The sequence below is a fragment of the Musa acuminata genome, chromosome BXJ2-7 (assembly GCF_036884655.1).
Source record: "Musa acuminata AAA Group cultivar baxijiao chromosome BXJ2-7, Cavendish_Baxijiao_AAA, whole genome shotgun sequence".
NCBI classification, from domain to species: domain Eukaryota; kingdom Viridiplantae; phylum Streptophyta; class Magnoliopsida; order Zingiberales; family Musaceae; genus Musa; species Musa acuminata.
The window spans coordinates 7,730,154-7,748,113 of NC_088344.1; the positions used below are offsets into that span (position 1 = coordinate 7,730,154).

The 17,960-nt window shown below is 41.3% G+C and overlaps 2 protein-coding genes across 2 annotated transcripts; both read left to right on the plus strand.

Moving 5' to 3' along the window:
* Window positions 1–1,736: 1,736 nt before the first annotated feature.
* LOC135616966 (uncharacterized) lies at window positions 1,737–11,476 on the plus strand. Its single transcript, XM_065116748.1, has 9 exons — window positions 1,737–2,226; window positions 2,990–3,030; window positions 4,007–4,174; window positions 6,958–7,152; window positions 7,270–7,569; window positions 7,670–7,747; window positions 8,853–9,287; window positions 10,738–10,820; window positions 10,906–11,476. The coding sequence occupies exons 1-9, from the start codon at window positions 1,947–1,949 to the stop codon at window positions 11,231–11,233; spliced, it is 1,908 nt and encodes a 635-aa protein (XP_064972820.1). The 5' UTR covers window positions 1,737–1,946; the 3' UTR covers window positions 11,234–11,476.
* Window positions 11,477–15,404: 3,928 nt separating this feature from the next.
* On the plus strand, window positions 15,405–17,919 carry LOC135616967 (aldehyde oxidase GLOX-like). The gene has a single exon (XM_065116749.1). It carries the CDS (start codon window positions 15,603–15,605, stop codon window positions 17,430–17,432), a length of 1,830 nt encoding a protein of 609 aa, XP_064972821.1. The 5' UTR covers window positions 15,405–15,602; the 3' UTR covers window positions 17,433–17,919.
* The last annotated feature ends 41 nt before the right edge of the window (window positions 17,920–17,960 follow it).

The window sequence follows — 17,960 nt, forward strand, 5'->3', positions numbered from 1 at the left end:
ATGAATAAAATATTATAAGGAAGACGTTAGGACGGTTATATATTATCCTCTCTAAAATCATGTATAAAAGTTAATCTTATAATAGGGAGACACTCTTTTCAAGAAAAACTTATATGCATGAAAAAATCTCGTTCACTAACTTAAGCATGGAAGGAATCAAGTAAAAAATTTTCCTCAATATTAATCTTAGTATAGGTAGTGCATTAGGAGCTCGACACTTCATTTTCAAAACTATCTTGAACATTCTTATATATTTGGGTTTGGACCACATCGGATTGACTTAGACGTTAATGACGATTATATATATATATACATTAAAAAAAGTATACATATCTATTAAATAAACATAATATTTTTTATAAACTTAATAAATCTTAAATTAAAATTTACGAGTTATAGTTATAAGATACTTTTTACTAAATATTTTTGTGACATTCATATCCCAATAATAATATTTTTGGATGTAAATATAAGATTACGTGAATTAACCACCCATATTTATACAAGTTAATTTGTTTTTTTATTACGATAAATATAGCATATATACGAGTAAATATAAATCATAAAATAGAAAATAAATATAAACATAGAAAATAGTAGATCCATATATAAATATTTTCACCAAAACAAAACGAAACCAAAGAATGATTAATGCACGTAGTCTTAGTTTAATCAATTGGGAAATTAATTTCATGAACTCTAATAGATATTCTACAGTAACATAAAATATAAGAGAAACTAATATATATATATATATATAATTATTAGCTGATTGGTGCATCGGTGACTGCTGAGAGAACAGTCACGTTGGCATTAATAGTGATTGATTTGTTTATGCCTTTGGTTGGAACGTCGTGGAGATCAAAATAGCTTTCTTTGCAGTAGTTGAGGTTTCATGGCCCATTCAAATAAGCTACATTGCCACTTGTCTCGCCTTCCAATGGTACATTCTACTCGATCAAATCTCTATGTGATGCGCTTTACCACTAATCTAAGCAAAACGTTGGGAAAGCAAATAAAATTCCTTCGGCACGGAGACAACAAGTCAACACAATCCCATTCAATGATCCCAAAAAGATAACTATCTTATGTTGATTCCAGCCATCAATCAAGCAATCGTAAACAAATCCTAGCCGTCGATCACCAAAAGCATCATCACAAAATTCCACCATTGTGATCGCCCCCACCACGAAGCTATCAACGTGCCACTCGAAGTAGGTCGTACGATGCCGCGTATTTAATGGAGTCATAGCAAACCACTGGATCGAATCGACGGTCTACTCTTTGGACGTCCCACCCAAACCTTTCCGATTGATGGCCAAAACGGCTGCCCCAATCCTCACGTCACTTTTGATGCCGACAGCCGTGCAAAAGGTGTCATTACGAAGCTATCGATTTGAATCAGTCGGGGGGGGGGGCGAAGACATGCATGTCTCCTACCGAGATGGCCTAATGGCCTCAGAATTCCATAGGCCCAGTCTATCGCAGCCCGTATATTTCTGGGCTGTGATGAGTCGACCCGTGAAAATGACGTGGATCGATCACGGCCGAGTTAGACTCGACCCATTGGACTGATCGAAATTGACATCAATATAATTTTAAATTTTATATTGATGTCGGCAGGCATTAATCTGAGATTTCCTTTTTTTTTTTTTTTGGGAAATTGTTCGTAACGCGAGGCGAGTTTGGGTTCGGCCGCGAGTTCGATCCGGTTCGACTCAGCTTGAAACGACGAGTCGGGCACGAGGGACCAGCTCCGCTTCGGTGCCACTGGAGGAAAGCCGAGAGCAGCCAAGAGAGGACGGAGCGACGAACGGAAGCGAAGGGCTTGTTTCCATCGCTCCGTCGGTGGATCGCAAGCCAACCGGCTCAATCGATCGCCGCGGCGGAGATTAGGGGGGGTCGCGTGGACAGAGAGGGCGTCGTAGGGCTCGATCGCGGGCGCGATGGAGAGGAGAGAAGAAGAAGAAGATGATGAGGAGCGGAAGAAGGAGGCGCGAGCCGGCGCTGGAGGGAAGATGACTCGGCGACCGTTCCGGCTGAGGGCGCCGCAAACGCCGTACGATCGCCCGCCGGCTGCTGGGGGGAAGGAGCGGCGGGAGGGGGACGGCTGGGTCTCCAAGATCCTCGTTCGGCCTGCTTCCACGATAATCCCTTCCCTCTTCTCCCCCTCCCCGTCCGCCGCCTCCAATCAAGACTACCCCCCGTTCTCCGAATCCTTCCCCGGTGTGATTCCTCTCTTCCTTCCTCCATTAATTCTTTTTTAGGCTTCTTGGTTAAGCTGCATGTCTCTGCGCGATGCCTTGGCGTTCCACATTGTCTTCTTGGGATCTAGGGTTTTAGGGCCCTATATTATCCTCGCTCTTTTTTGCTTTATGCATTAGGCGTTTATGCAAAGCTACCAAGTAAAAGAGAAGATTCTGCCGGCAAGCTTGTTCACGATTTAGGGGTTTGGCCTCCTTGTATTATTAAATGCCTTAGCTGTTTTCACGATGACACAAACGACAATATTCTTATAGGTTCGTTTGGTGCTTGTTGTAAGCCACTGTTGCCGTGAGGTATCATTTAGTAATTGTATTAGGTATTCCACTCAATTTGTAGAATTCTGAACTATGGGATATCAACCTTTTTTATCTGTATTTTTGGATTCCTGAACATTTACAGAACATGATAGGGACATAAGAAAACTTGGATAAATTTATATCTGGAGCAACTTTCTTTACCTGGGCTTCTCTCTCTATTGTTTAATTAATTTTTTTTTGTTTGCAAATTTTATTTCTTCAACATCTGGTGATTCCTTCCTTGTCTTCTGAAACAATGTTAATCGGAAAAATTATATCGTGGATTCTGTGCATTTTGGATTTGATTAGTTTGTAACATAAATGACAGTTTTAATTCTCAGCGTTGTACATTCAAAGGCCTGTCTTTAAATTATATTTGTTAAGCCTTTTCAATTAAGTGATTCCTTTGAGTTTCAAACGTTCCACAGGAACCAGGCAAGATGATGCTGATAGGGTTTCCTCTCCTGATGTAAGGTTCTTTCTCCTTCTCCTTTTTATCTTCTTTATGTACATGCTTTTGCAAGAAAAATACTATTTAGCTATTCTGATTTTGATTGTATATGCTAGTTTAAAAAAAACAAAAAACAAAAATAGAGCTATATTAACTCAAAAGACGGGTACACCCAGTGATCTGGAGGTCAGCACTAAAAAAATGTAAAAAGCAGAGACAAATTCCCCTGTCCAAAAAAAAAGGCGTGATTAGACCTAGCGCTTGCAGCTAGCCAATTCGCACATCTGTTGCCCTCCCTAAGTCACACAGTTCTTTGCTGTGCTTACCAATCACGTCGAAGTCTTGAAAAGTAGATAACATATTTGCAAGTTATGGATGCATATTGGCCTTAATATGGTAAATATTAAAGAGTCGAGATTCATTAAAAATGAAAATAACTAATGAATAATTGAAATTAAGAAAGTTCAAAAGAAAACAATAGGTGGTTTTTATAAGATATTTTTTTAGATTATTTTGAAGCCTATTTTGAGAATCTTGTGCCAATAAGAAATTACAATTAAGTTACTGAAGAGGTCTTATGGCTGATGAGTATATAAATGACCATATGATATATCAAAAGGCATAAGAGCAACATTGTATGCAGGCAGAAAAAAAAGTTAAAAGGCACGTAGGAAAAGAGATCATTAGTATCATTATTAATAGGATAAAACTGGTTTACCATCAGCCAAAACAATAATCGTTGCTTGTAGATAATTGGTTTCCAATCTATCATGCATTTAGATGAAGGACCAAATTATCAGAGTCCAGAACTCATATTTAAGTAATATTTAATAGTAATGTTTGTAACTACTGGATCTTTGTGTTCTGCATTATGTGGAAGTTGAGCCTTTTCTTTACCCTTACAAGAGCAGCATGCTGTTAGAAGCTCTTTTTCCATACTCGCAATTTTGTTTTTTCGATTTTATAGCTTCTTACTTTGGGTGCAAACGTACAGAACCAAGTACTACAGGCAAAGGATCGAGGTGTTTTTGCTGAAAAATCCCAGCCTTTTGGTGATCCAGAGGTCCATCAGCTTTCAGGCGATGAAGCCAGAAATGTGTGTGATAGTGGTGGGATTGCTGAAGTTGAACAGTGGCTTAAGCAGAAAACATTTTCTAGGCAAGTAAATACAGTACTTCACAACTGTGTTTCATTGTGTTGTTGGTTCCAGAAGTGAAAAACAATTTGTATATTTTTTCAGCAAACTACATAGTGAAAACTAAGAAGTGAACCATGGCCTTAGTTGTGTGATGTGTCTCCACACTCCAATAAGGATCAATTTTATTATAGTTAACCAAACAACATTTCCTTATGTTTTAGCCAAGGTTTCACGCACCATATCGATCAATATTTACTGGTTCCAGGTAATATTTTTATTATTGTCCAATGCTGGACAAACTTTTTTATTCTTTTCTAGGCAAGTTGAACAGTGGCTTAAGCAGAAAACATTTTCTAGGCAAGTAAATACAGTACTTCACAACTGTGTTTCATTGTGTTGTTGGTTCCAGAAGTGAAAAACAATTGTTTGTATATTTTTTCAGCAAACTACATAGTGAAAACTAAGAAGTGAACCATGGCCTTAGTTGTGTGATATGTCTCCACACTCCAAAAAGGATCAATTTTATTATAGTTAACCAAACAACATTTCCTTATGTTTTAGCCAAGGTTTCACGCACCATATCGATCAATATTTACTGGTTCCAAGTAATATTTTTATTATTGTCCAATGCTGGACAAACTTTTTTATTCTTTTCGGATTTAATTGACCAATACAGGTTAGTATACCACTCGATACACCAATAGCATTCTGATCAGGTATATTCAGTGATTGAAAAAGGCGCTCGGGCGCTCGCCTAGGCGCTCGGGCGAGGCGAGGCGAGGCCCGAGCGCCTCGCTAATGTCCCAGGCGGCGTGCTTCAAACAGGCACCGCCTAGGCGCTCGCCCGAGCCCAGGTGCTGGGCGCTTCGGGCGAGCGCCTGGGTAAACCAAGTGACCAAACCAGGATTTTAGGTCTGGTTCGGTCCTGGTTCGGTTGTTAGTTGGTTCAATCGAACCAACTAAACCGATATAACCCTTACCCAACCCTAACCCTTACCCAACCCTAACCCTAACCCGTTGCCACTGCCGCTCCCGATCCCGATCTCGCTGCTCGTCGCTGTCGCTGCTCGCGCCTCCCGCGAGCCTTCCCGCTGCTCGCGACTCCCGCGAGCCCTCCCGCTGCTCTCTCCTCCCGCTACTCGCGCCTCCCACGAGCCCTCCCGCTGCTCGCGCCTCCCGCTCCCTTTCCCTTTCCCGCTGCCGTTGTCGCCGCTCGCCGCTGCTTCCTCGTTTCTCCGTCAGGCTCAGTATACAGTATACTCTTAATATTAAGTTTATTTAAATTTTGAAATGATTAATTTTCAATACTGTTAATAGATTAATAATATATTATTTTGATTTTAATGTTGTTAATTTTTATTTATTTGAAATTATTGCTATGTTTCAACATAAATGACTTCGATGTAAAATTTTATTGTTTTGAATTTTGAAACTTTTTGTTAATGTGACATTGTGATTTTGTATCTTAGATTTTCTTAATTTAATAGCATATTTTTATTTAAAATTTTAAATAATTATATTTATTAATTATATTATATATTTTTATATTTTAGCGCCTTTCTTCGCTCGGGCGAGCGCCTAGCGCCTCGGGCGTTTTTGGACCTTAGCGCCTTTTGGCGCCTAGCGCTTTTTAAATCACTGGGTATATTACCAAAATCGGTATTAGTTTAAGATTATAGACTTTGGTTTTCAAAGATAGGTTGTAAGAGATCTCAGGAACACAAGCTTGGTTACAATGTGATTCGTTTAGGAGATAGCAGAGCATCAACAACAACAGCATCATAAGTCCCGCCAGTTTCAGACCAGATCCAAGTGTAGCCCTGCAAAGCTGTTGAGGCCCGTACAGCATCTAATAAGGTCACATGACCCTGTTTTGAACAAGAAAAAGTTAACTATTGCCAAGCAGACAGGCGTTCAGTCCTAGCTGAACAAGGGAAGAAGGCATCCAATTCTTTCCGCTTATACCGTGAGCTGATCAGGGGGGCTGTTAGTTTACCAACCTTTTCTGATCCAGAAAGGTACCTGACCCCTATCTGTAGCGGGAAAAGGTGATGAAAGATGCTCCCATCCATGTCGGGCTGTTGGCCAGCCCAGCTTACCGAAAAGGGCCACTTGGCAAGGTTTGAACATGGAGGAATTAGGTACCATAGTGATATGGGTTCTATGAGCCTATGAACAATGGATGTAGACCATAAACACTCTACCATAACTAGAGAAGCTCCATTTAGGGGTTCTTCTATAGTCGTCCTTTTTCCTGTATAAATGTCTCATGTGGAAGGTGCAAGTCAGTAGTTGTAGTAGTTTGCGTTTGATGCTTATCTTATGGTAATCTAAAAGATTCTTTTTTTGTTGAATTGATTATATGTACTGTGCCAGTGTGCCCTAAATTTGGTTTTCTCCCAATTAATAAACACTTGTTGCTGCCATTTGAAAGCTCTCTTATTGTGGAGCAAACATGTTTTATAGCAGCTGGGTGGATGTAATTGTTATTATAATGCTTAGAATGTTAATTCCTTATCTGAAGGTTGCCTTATTTAGTCTGCATCAGAATTTTCAGATCAGATGTGAGAATACAGCAAGCATCAGATCTTGTATTACAGTATTGGAAACACTCATCTAAAGCAGTCTGTTCACTTTTTAAAAATCCTGCCACCAGAAAATCTATTACCAGACAGAATTTGTTCATCTCATGTATTCTAATTAATCTTAACTTGGAATCTATGATCAGTACCTGGTTGGCAATTGTTGGTGCATACAATATAGTCAAGGTGATTAGCATGTTAAACCTCTTGTTCCTGTGCAGAGAGCAGTCCAACTGTTTAATGAAGTTACTGTTGTCAAGGACTAGAGATCTTTCCCATGATGATCGACCAGCTGCAGGTTTTGTTACAAAAGCTGATGGCACATTGAACCTAAAGGCTCCAAGGAAATCTGCACAGTCTGCTGTGCTGCCTGAGCAGCGGATAACACTTAAGCCTCGGGAAGCTTCTGAAATGAGAGTAGTAAGATATCAAACTGTACAGTAATGTTAGCCATTTGATGGTATTGCAGAATTTATTTCGACATTCAGATTACTGATCATTGTTCTGATGTTTTACTTATTTGCTTTCATTGAATAGGCACATGATGTTGGTTCTTCACCAGTTGAAATTGCCAAAGCCTACATGGAAGCTCTAGCAAATGAATCTAACCACAACTCTCATGATGGAAGATTAGAGCTTGAGAAAGCAACGTTTGACAATTGTGCGTCTGCATCAGACATGTCCTACTCATCAGATGTAAAGTTGCCTATATGTTGGCCAGGAGCATTTGTGGAGAGCAGTTATCGTTATCGTACTCCTCAAACTCATAGGACAAAGGTTGAGCCATACAAATTTCAAAGGACTCCTTACTATGGTTCAATTTTCTCAAGATCGAAGGTCTCTGACTTCTAAATCTCTCTATGTATATAAGTATGTGTCAAATTCACCAGTATAGGTTTCTAAGGTATATATCTCCAATTCTGACTTCTTTTAACAGTTTCAAGCTGGTGATCAGAGTCCACAAATTGTTCCATTGTCTAGGTGGAAAAGATCTACTACTTTTGGTGGTGTAATGGTAATATGCTATTTCTGACCCAAATAGAGATAATTGTTTGAGATTTACCTCCTTTTGGATAGAAAATATATCTAAACAAAGATATTCTTTTCCTATGCTTTGTTTACTGGTAGTTAAACTGCTATATCTTTCCTGCACCTACAAACAAAAAGAAACCAAAATATCGAATTGTCATTTGGCAGAAGATATATTAGTTAAGGAAGCCAAAGGGATATGGACCCTCTTCAGAGCCAAGTTATCTATGTATATATCTCATGAATTTGAACAGTACATGTTGATCTATTCTTTATCACTAGGTTTGATGTGTCAATTTAAGGGTGTGGGCTCCCTGTAACTGTAACTGCAAAAACAAGAATCTGGTGTTGAACAGTCTGGCTTCAACATGAATTTTGAAACATTTAAGAGCAAATATTGTAAAGAACCTTGAACTATAAAAAGTGATGGTTAAATTTTCTAAGAAGAGAAATTAGATAGGTAAAAACACCATGATTTTTTATAAATAAGTAAAAGCTACAATGTTCAGAATTTTATTGCATGGAAATTTCTTCACTGGATGGATCACTTGGTGTTTTGTTATTAGGTTTGGCTCTTCTTTTCTGGATGCACATATATTATTCTTGTTGGGAAAATACATGGAAGTATGGAACAACAGTAAAACAACTTTTTTCCCATGGACTTGATGCTATATCTCAAATTACCAAAATATGTTGACCACTCAATATCTCTAATTTTTCAAACTATTTGAACTAGTTTTTTGAAAGAGAGGTCGAACATCAAGGAACTTCAAAGCGCACCCAGAAGCTAGCCAGCTGTATTTTTGTGGAGGCATCACAAAAACATAAGTATATTGATCCCTTATTCTGTGTTTGGAATGAGCACTACGAAGAGTTTCCACACACACGTGAATTTTGTTATCGGAGCATCGAGAATGAGTTTTTGTTGTACTGGAAGCTAAAATGAACTTGCTAACTACAGGATTGCCATAAAACTCATGTTTCAGATTCATGTATTGCACTTTCAAATTTTCTTATGTTTCCTTTTTTTTGTTTTCTAAAATATGATGGATATTTGATGATTCATTTCCGTCAGTCTGTTCATTTGTCAGGTTCCCGAGAAGTATAATGAATCAACTCCTTCCAAAGAATTTGGCACTTCAAATCTTGCTAATTTTCGCTTAATGTCGTCAGCAACTTCAAATGATAAGAACTTGCCATCCCCTTTGGGGATGACATCTGAGAAAGATTCATTGGCATCTAGCTTGAACTTCCAGACTGCTGAAGGTTCCAAATACAATATTGGTCCTTCATCTGTTCATCCAAAATCCAGTCAAATGGCTCGGAAAATATTAGAGCACCTTGATAGAACAGTTCCTTCGCCCAAAGAGAAAATGGTACAGTTGAAGCTGGAAAAAACAGGGACCAAAGATTTCTTGAACTCTGCTTGTTTAGCTATGGATGGGCGTGAGAAGAGAACTGATGTGAGTATCATTGCTGATGACAAGCCAAACTCACTCAGTATGGATACTGCTGCAGCAGAAGAGGTATCATTTCTTTCCTTAGTTCAATTCTTGATTTGTTGAATTTGTTTTTCTGCCTAAGCTTCAACAGATTATATGAGTTAACTGTTTGGTATCTTAAAAGTCTATGCTGAATCACTTGTTTGTGATATTAACGTTTTAACAGAATACATTAAATTAACTCAGAAGTTTTTATCTCTCCTGATATAAACATGAGAAGCCTAAGAAATCTGCGATGAGTCGGTGATTGGTTACTTGATGTTGTCAGTCACATTTGACAATCAGCAGGAAATGGTTTACAGGTGAGGTAGGCCCATGACTGCTTGTGAAAATTTTCAGGGATAGTACGGGGAAAAATTGTCTTATTTGTTTTTGTGAAATAATATCTGTGAATAAAAAATGATGGTAAACTCTGGCAAGTTTCCTTTCCTATAATCTGAAATATTAGAATTAAAGTTCAAGATGGATATTCGTGCTCCACAGTTCATTGAAATTGATTTTTTCGGATTGAGTCAGTTCTTAATCTTGAAATTTAAGTTGAAGTTTCTGCATGCAGCAATCTCCCGTGGAAGTTTCTACTGAATATTTAGATGCATTTTGACTAATTCTAAAAGTCATCCTTTTAGAAGCTCCAGAATTTAGAACTGTTGGGTGCACTTGCCTCATGCAGGGTGCTTGTTTTTCACATTCGTATGTATTAAAAAATCCCCAATCTCCAAGCTCTGGATGTGTAGGCAGGGACTTGGCTGCCTAACCTTGGCCATGTACTGCTTGTTATATCTGATGACTGCGTATGCAGGATGTGACAACATATGCAGTCTGCTCATATGTGGCAGGATGTCGATATCATGATTGTTTTTTGCTGCATTTATATGTTTTATTTCTCCTACCTATATCATGCTATGTATGTGGGATCTATCAATCTTCTAAATTCTTGAAACTCATTCCCCATAGTTTCTTAATAATTGTGTAATCACATGAACATCTTTTCGATATGATGATCTTCAGTAGGACCATGGTTTTACCTATAATATGTGTTTCTGAAGAATAAGATTTCTTTGCAGATATTTTATTGTTAACCACGAAGCTTGAGAATGTTGCTGTTGCTTTTTACAACATCGGTTCATGAATCTCACTTCAGGCTTTCTTATGATGCTAAAACAATTCATCTAAAGAAGCGGTCAAATTCTTTTTGGGAAATTCTCATCTTAGTTTCGTTCTCTGTGCTACAAAAACTGGACATATCACTTACTGCAGGTCCTTTTGTTCATCTATAGAAATCAAAACTGTTCCATTATAGTTCTTCATCCTTTTCATTAGTGTTGGTATAGTGCCTATAAATTTTTTGATATGCCCAATCGTAAAGAGTCGGATGTAGCTGATGCAAGTACTAGTATGTCAGAATGTTTTCAAACCTGTATAAGACATTTGTTGGCGTACTGACATTTACTAATTTATCATTTTCACCTTGTAGGCTACAACCAGGCTAATAATGGACAATAATCATGATAAGAGACCATCCATTACTCTGAATACCACCGATCAGAGCATATTGAGGTTAGTAAAAAATACAGTGTAGTGCTTGCCATGTTCTTCTGTTTGTAGGTTGTATATAGGACCTAATTTCCTACTACACTTGCAGGGCCATGGAGAAAACTTCTGAAGGCTTCGCGTTCACATTTCCTGTTTCCACTCCGATAAATGCTCCTTCCCAAGCACCACCAACGCCTACCATGACCTCATCGCCAGCAGTTTGCAGAATGCTTAGCAACACTGAAGATACCATTCCATCGTTTACCTTTAGCTCACCTAGAGCGGACAACGGCCTTGTTTTCTCCTTCGGATCCATTTCAAGCCCGACTTTGACGGACACTACCACCCTGCAATTTAAGTTTGGATCTGAAAAGCAGCGGAACTTATCTTTCAGTTCTACCAGCAAAGACACCTTTGGGCTTTGGGTTGGTAGTTGATGGTTTTCTCTTCGAGTAGGTATTATGGTTAGGATAGGTTGTCGATATCCATACAGCATGTTGTAACTACAGTTAATTGGTTCTAAGCGGACCATGGAGTGTGCTTCATCGAGCTACAAATTGAGAAAACATCATGTCCCTTTTTTCTCAAAAGAATGTTAAAGATGATGTTTACCAAAGTTGGAACACGAATTGTTGTGGTACTTTGCCTTCAAAACTGTCCATGAGCAGCTTTCTTTCTTACGTATGAATTGTGAGTTGGTGATTAGGTTTCTTTCTAATTATGAATATTAGTCTAATAACTCTAATTTAAGTCTATTATTGCTAATTTTGCTATGTTTGGACTCAATTAGGGTCCTTATTCCAGTATTCATATATTATCATAGTTTATTAAATCGATATGTTTTCATAGAAAAAAGTACCCCAAAGTAACTATTGATTGATAAGGCAGGCTTAGGAGAACTGTCATCAATATTAGTGTGTCCATTATGACTACATCAATCAGGTGGAGGAATAATTCATCTGAAGCAATATTTAGCTTGTGAGTATCTCAATATTGTAAAATATAATAATATTTCAATGGAGGCTAAAAAATTTTACCTACAAGTCTTGCAACAAGCAAAGGTTAATGTAGTCGAAAAGAAAACCAATCAACAAGAATAATATAGGCAGGTTTTGCATAAAGTGTCATATCTGTTTTTATTTTAAATATAATATAAATTAGATTATTTCTTATCATGGCAATGGCACTTAAAATTAAGAAAATAGATACAGAGGTCTATACATTGTACATTAGAATATGAAAAATTAAGAAATAATGATAGTGAAAAAATTGTGTGTCCCATTTATATTTTTTAATTTGAAAAAATTAAGATGATTAAATTTTCTTCTCTATTTGGAATTGGATATTACTATTTGCAATCCTCTTTTTACCATTTATAATCTCATTTTAAATTTTTTTTAATAATTCTAAATTATTCTTTTATAAATGAATGAAAATATACTCCGCCTTCTACTTCGTATCGGCATTGATGTGAGCGTGGGATGACAATCGACAACAACGTTAGTAGGGAGAGTGAGGTTGTGGAAAAAAAAGAAGATAAAATCAATAGTAGTACTAGGGATATAAATAATAAAAATAATAATTTTTAAGGGATTATGAATAGAAATGAGGATTATTAATAGTAAAATGGGGATATGAATCCTTATAATACAAAAAAGGAGCTAGCTCGTGGGCCCCATGGATTGCTTACACGATCAATTTCCTCCTGTGTCTTCAATAGGCCATTATGGGCTCGAGAACTCCAAACCAGCCCAGTTCATATAGGCCACTTTGTTGGGCCTTCATGGGCTCTATGGGCAATGGGCTAGGTTCCTCTGCACCCAGCTTCTTTGTTCGACGGGAACGGTCACACAATTGACTATCACGAATCTCTTAATTTTCACTAGTAGCAGAATTCTGGGCCTTCTTTCTCTCTATACTCGCTCTACTTCCTGCAACGCTTCGGTATTCCTAGACCGATACATTCTGGGCTCGCTTCCTCGTTGATTGCTTGTACCCATGCATTCTTGCTGGTTTCCTAGGTTCGTTCGGGAGTAGATATATTCCTGTGGGAAATGCATCCTTTTTACTCTTCTTCTTCGGCCATATCACATGGGCCTTGGTTTCCTAGGTTCGTTCGGGAGTAGATATATTCCCTTGGGAAATGCATCCTTTTTAGTCTTCTTCTTCGACCATATCATAGGGGCCTTGATTGCGTCGTCGGACATGAAAAGGATGGTGGGGTGGTGTGGCATGGCTGGTGTTGGGGAACGAATATGTCAGATGAGTCAGCACGGCTAGATCCACGGGTCGATGTCGGGAGTCTCCTTTCGACTGAGCTGGTTATCGGAGCCGACTAGATCCTCGAGTCGGGGGGTGGGTTGGTCGATGGCTCGCCACGGAGGCGTCGGTCCGCGACTCCTGAGGTTGGGTTGCCTTCCTGCAAAAATAGCCTTCTTCAGGTGATCCCTGACTTTGGCCCCTCCGACGAGCAAGTCAGTTGTCTCCCTTTTTTTTCTTCTCCTTTTTGGAGATCGGGATAGAGGTCTTTATACTAGCGTGAGAGAATCGGTCATACGTGGATTGACGTGGTGGACACAGCACGACATTAGTATAGATTCTGGCTTGGTGTGCAGGGTATTGCCATCCCGGGATTATCGGGACCAGGCGTGTCGAACAGTATCTTGGGGGTACGAGTTCTGAGGTGACGTGTGGTATCAACTGTGACGTATCCACAGGGCAAAACATGTCTTATCAACCGAAACCTTCGACGCCCTCAATTTCCTTCACAAAGGCTGCTCGTCTCGAGCGACCATTGTACCTTGTTCGTCTGTTTTTTTTGTGGGTTCCGACTTCAATTCTAGTAATATAATAAAAATATTCAATTTCATTTAAAATAATAATAAATAATCAGATTATTCTTTCGATTGATCCTACTTTCAGACTCAATTTATTTGCGTCTTGTCATTCCTTAGTTCCAATTATGTTTAATTTATGCACTTATATATTATATTAATATAATTTTATAATTATTATTCTATGCCATCTTTATAACTTTTCCTTTTTAAAAGAAAATAATTAAATTCTAAATTTTTTTAATAATATAGCATTGAAATTTAATTTTCATAATATTTTCTAATAATAAAATATTTTAGAAACTATGAATCGTAAACCATATATTTTTTTAATTAAACTCTTAAAATGGGCTAGACGAAATCATATGTAAATCAGAGTACACAATACTCTTGTTGGTGTAAACAACCTGGAGCCGTGGCCTCGGGGTCGACGTGGCTCGGTTCGGGTCCGGACGACGGGGGATCTTCCCGAGACGGCCTTCGAGTCCGCGGGGTCGGTCTGGTGCGATGGTCCGATCGGGACGAGGTTGTCGTTTCCTCCGGGCAGGAACTCCTCATCTGCGCGTCCGGCGGGGACCCTCGGCTTCCCACCTGCACAAAGGTCAGGTCGAGAAGCTCAACTCGACCCCTCCGACGATCAAGTTAGTAGATAGTGGAGGACGATTCAGATGAAGAAGAGTTTTTATATGTCTCCGTCCCTCCTCCTTTCCGTTCAGAATGCGAGGGTATTTATAGGGAAGCTTACTGTTGTTTGATGTGCCCACCTGCAGGAGGCAGGCTGGTAGCGTCTGACATGGGCGTTGGCGTGGCGTGAAGAACCGAGCCTGAGTAGGCGTTAATGCGCCTCGACCGATGTTCCGATTCGGTTGACCGAGTGCAGTCACGCCGATCGAGGCGCGAGACGTCGACTGACGTCAGCCGAGTCTTATCATAATTACTATCCTCATCAACTCCTAAATCATACATGAAATATGAACTAAAAATTACATATAAAATTTCTAAAATATATGTGCACGACTGAATTCTATTTTCTCTTTTCCTTTCTACGTTTTGTTTTCTTCTTAACCTTTTCCCTTTAACCGTGTCACAATTTTTTTTCCTTTACATGATTCTTTCATTTTTTTCCTTGTTTCTTCCTATATATATATATATATATATATATATATATATATATATATATATATATATATATATATATATATATATATATATATATATCATCCCTTGTCTTCCTTTTTCTTTCCTTTCCTCTTGCTTGCCCGCAACCCGTCGCTGTGTCCCATCAAGCCACGGCACCAGGCCGTTCTGCGACGCCATTGCAGCAAGCCGTGGGGATTGCTGAAGCGGCTACGGAACTACTCTTTCTTCTTCCTTCGGATGGATGTATACATTTGTATCCAATCCGTCTTCAGACAGGAATAAGACTCGCACGGCAAACAGGTTCGGCCGCTAAGCATGCACGTGTTCCATGCATATGTAACTGTGGCTTCGGACTCTCTCTCTCTCTCTCTCTTCGACTACTCCATCAACTAGAAAGTAAATTTAAAGAGTTGCAAGCTTGAAAAGAAAGCAAGTAAAGAACACCAAAGCCACGGCCGCTCTTCATGCATGCATGGTTTTATCCTTCAGCTTTTCTTCCTTCACCAACTTGAACCCCCAAAGGCACTGTCAACACATTCCAAACCTCTCCTCTCTTTGCATTCTAGTCTCTGATGTGCAGTAAACAAAAGACGCGCTTTCTATATATACACATATATCATAACAGGCAGGCATGAAATAAGATGGTAATCGGATTTAATACAGTTGCGTCGAGGAGCAGAAGCCAACATGATAGGCAAAGCAAAAGCAACCCTCTGTGCATGTGTGTCTTCACCGCATGCTTTACAGTGATGCATGTCTACAGACTACCGAGTAGAAAGGAGAAGAGGCGCAGCAGATGCCTTCGACCAGCCCATGGTAATCGGTGGAGGAAATGACAAAGCGAATAAAGCCAACCCATGTGAGCCAGCCATGGCCACTTCCGATCGTGGTAACTTGTTCCATCTGCTCGCCTCATGTGGACGCTTATGGCTTCGTTTCCTGCTCACACCCTGCAAGCACTATAAAAGGACAGGTGACAGCTGAGGTAGAGATCACAGGTCGCATGTTGACAAACCTGTGTGCAGAATCCAGTTATAAGATGAGATCGCTCCCGCGTCACGTTCCTTTCCCCTCCTTCTTCTTCTTCCTTATCCTCCTCCTGGTTGTGGTGAGTACTGCAGCTGATGGTGGGGAATGGAAGCTCCTGCAACACAGCATCGGGGTGTCTGCGATGCACATGCAGCTCTTGCACAACGACCGTGTTGTCGTCTTCGACCGCACCGACTTCGGCCCCTCCAACCTCTCTCTCCCGGACGGCAGGTGCCGCAACGACCCCAACGACAAGGCTCTCCCCGTCGACTGCACCGCCCACTCCGCCGAGTACGACGTGGTCGCCAACGCCTTCCGACCGCTCATGATCTTGACCGACACCTGGTGCTCCTCCGGCTCCGTCGCCCCCGACGGCACCCTGGTCCAGACCGGTGGGTTCAACGATGGCGAGCGTGCCGCACGTACCTTCCGCCCTTGCGACGACGGCAGCTGCGACTGGGTCGAGACCGCCCAGGCGCTTGCCGTCCGCCGGTGGTACGCCACCAACCAAGTCCTCCCTGACGGCCGCGCGGTGGTCGTCGGAGGCCGACGCCAGTTCAACTACGAGTTCTACCCCAAACCCGATCCTTCCGACATGAGCACCATCGCATTACGCTTTCTCCAAGACACAAGAGACGACGTGGAGGACAACCTCTACCCTTTCGTCCACCTCAGCATCGACGGCAACCTCTTCATCTTCGCCAACAACCGCGCGATCCTGCTCGACTACTCCAAGAACACGGTGGTGAGGACATACCCAAAAATGCCCGGTGGAGAGCCCAGGAACTACCCGAGCTCGGGCTCGTCGGTGCTGCTGCCGCTGAAGCCGTCGCCGACGGAAGCCGAAGTGCTAATCTGCGGCGGTGCACCAGCGGGGTCGTACTCCCAGGCGTTGCAGAAGAAACGCTTCCTCCGAGCGCTGGACTCATGCGGGAGGATCAAGATCACAGACGCGGCCCCGTCGTGGAACATGGAGGCGATGCCCGTGCCCAGGGTGATGGGCGACATGGTGCTGCTCCCCGACGGCGACGTCCTCCTAATCAACGGCGCGGCCGCCGGGACCGCGGGGTGGGAGCTCGGCCACGACCCGGTCCTGACCCCCGTCGTCTACCGCCCAGATGGCGCAGCTGGCGCCCGCTTCGACGTCCAGAGCGGCGCCACGACGCCGCGCCTCTACCACTCGACCGCGGTACTGCTGCGCGACGGCCGGGTGCTTGTCGGCGGCAGCAATCCCCACGTCAAGTACAACTTCTCCGGAGTGGAGTACCCCACGGAGCTCAGCATGGAGGCATTCTCTCCGTCCTACCTGAACTCAGAGAACTCGAGATTACGTCCACAGATCCTCACGCCGCCATCTCCAATCCAGTTGACCTATGGTGGACGATTCAGCTTGCAGTTCTCGGTGGGAGTGGTGAGCGAGGGTGGCATCAGAGTGACGATGGTTGCACCATCCTTCGCGACGCACTCGTTCTCGATGAACCAGAGGCTGCTAGTGCTGGAGACCGAGGGTGGCACGTCTGAGGTGGTCGCGGTGGCGCCGGCGTCGGCCATTCTGGCGCCACCTGGCTACTATATGGTGTACGTCGTGAACGGAGGGGTCCCGAGCGAGGGCATCTGGGCCCATATACAGTAGTGACATTCGCAACAGGAGACACGGCAATCAATACACAGCAACAGTGACGGGTACAAATTGGGAGGTAACCACGTGAGCATTGAAGGCTATCGAGGACACAACGACAGTCCTCTTTCAGCCGCAACACAGGCACTTCTCTCATCTGAATGGGTACGGGGTGAAAATAATGCGGTACGCTGTCTCACAGGAATATTAAATCTAATTTTGCGATTAGATAAGGAATTAGTTTAAGAATTTTAATAGGATTAGATATCATTATTTTAGTTAAAGTCGACCTACTGGTTTAACCCTGTGATGCATAAAGTGTTCAAGAAATACATAGAAATACAAAAGAGATCAATGGACTGAATAAGGTATAGTTTTGCTAAGATCCAATCTTAGTTCTCAACCACCACTCACCAACTCTTTTGAAGATTTAGCACTGAATTACAAGCAAAAAAAAGGAAAAAAAAAACACCACATATCTAATGGATACAACTAGTAGGTTGAATAGAACTACAATCCATCAATTAAAAAAATATCAGTGAT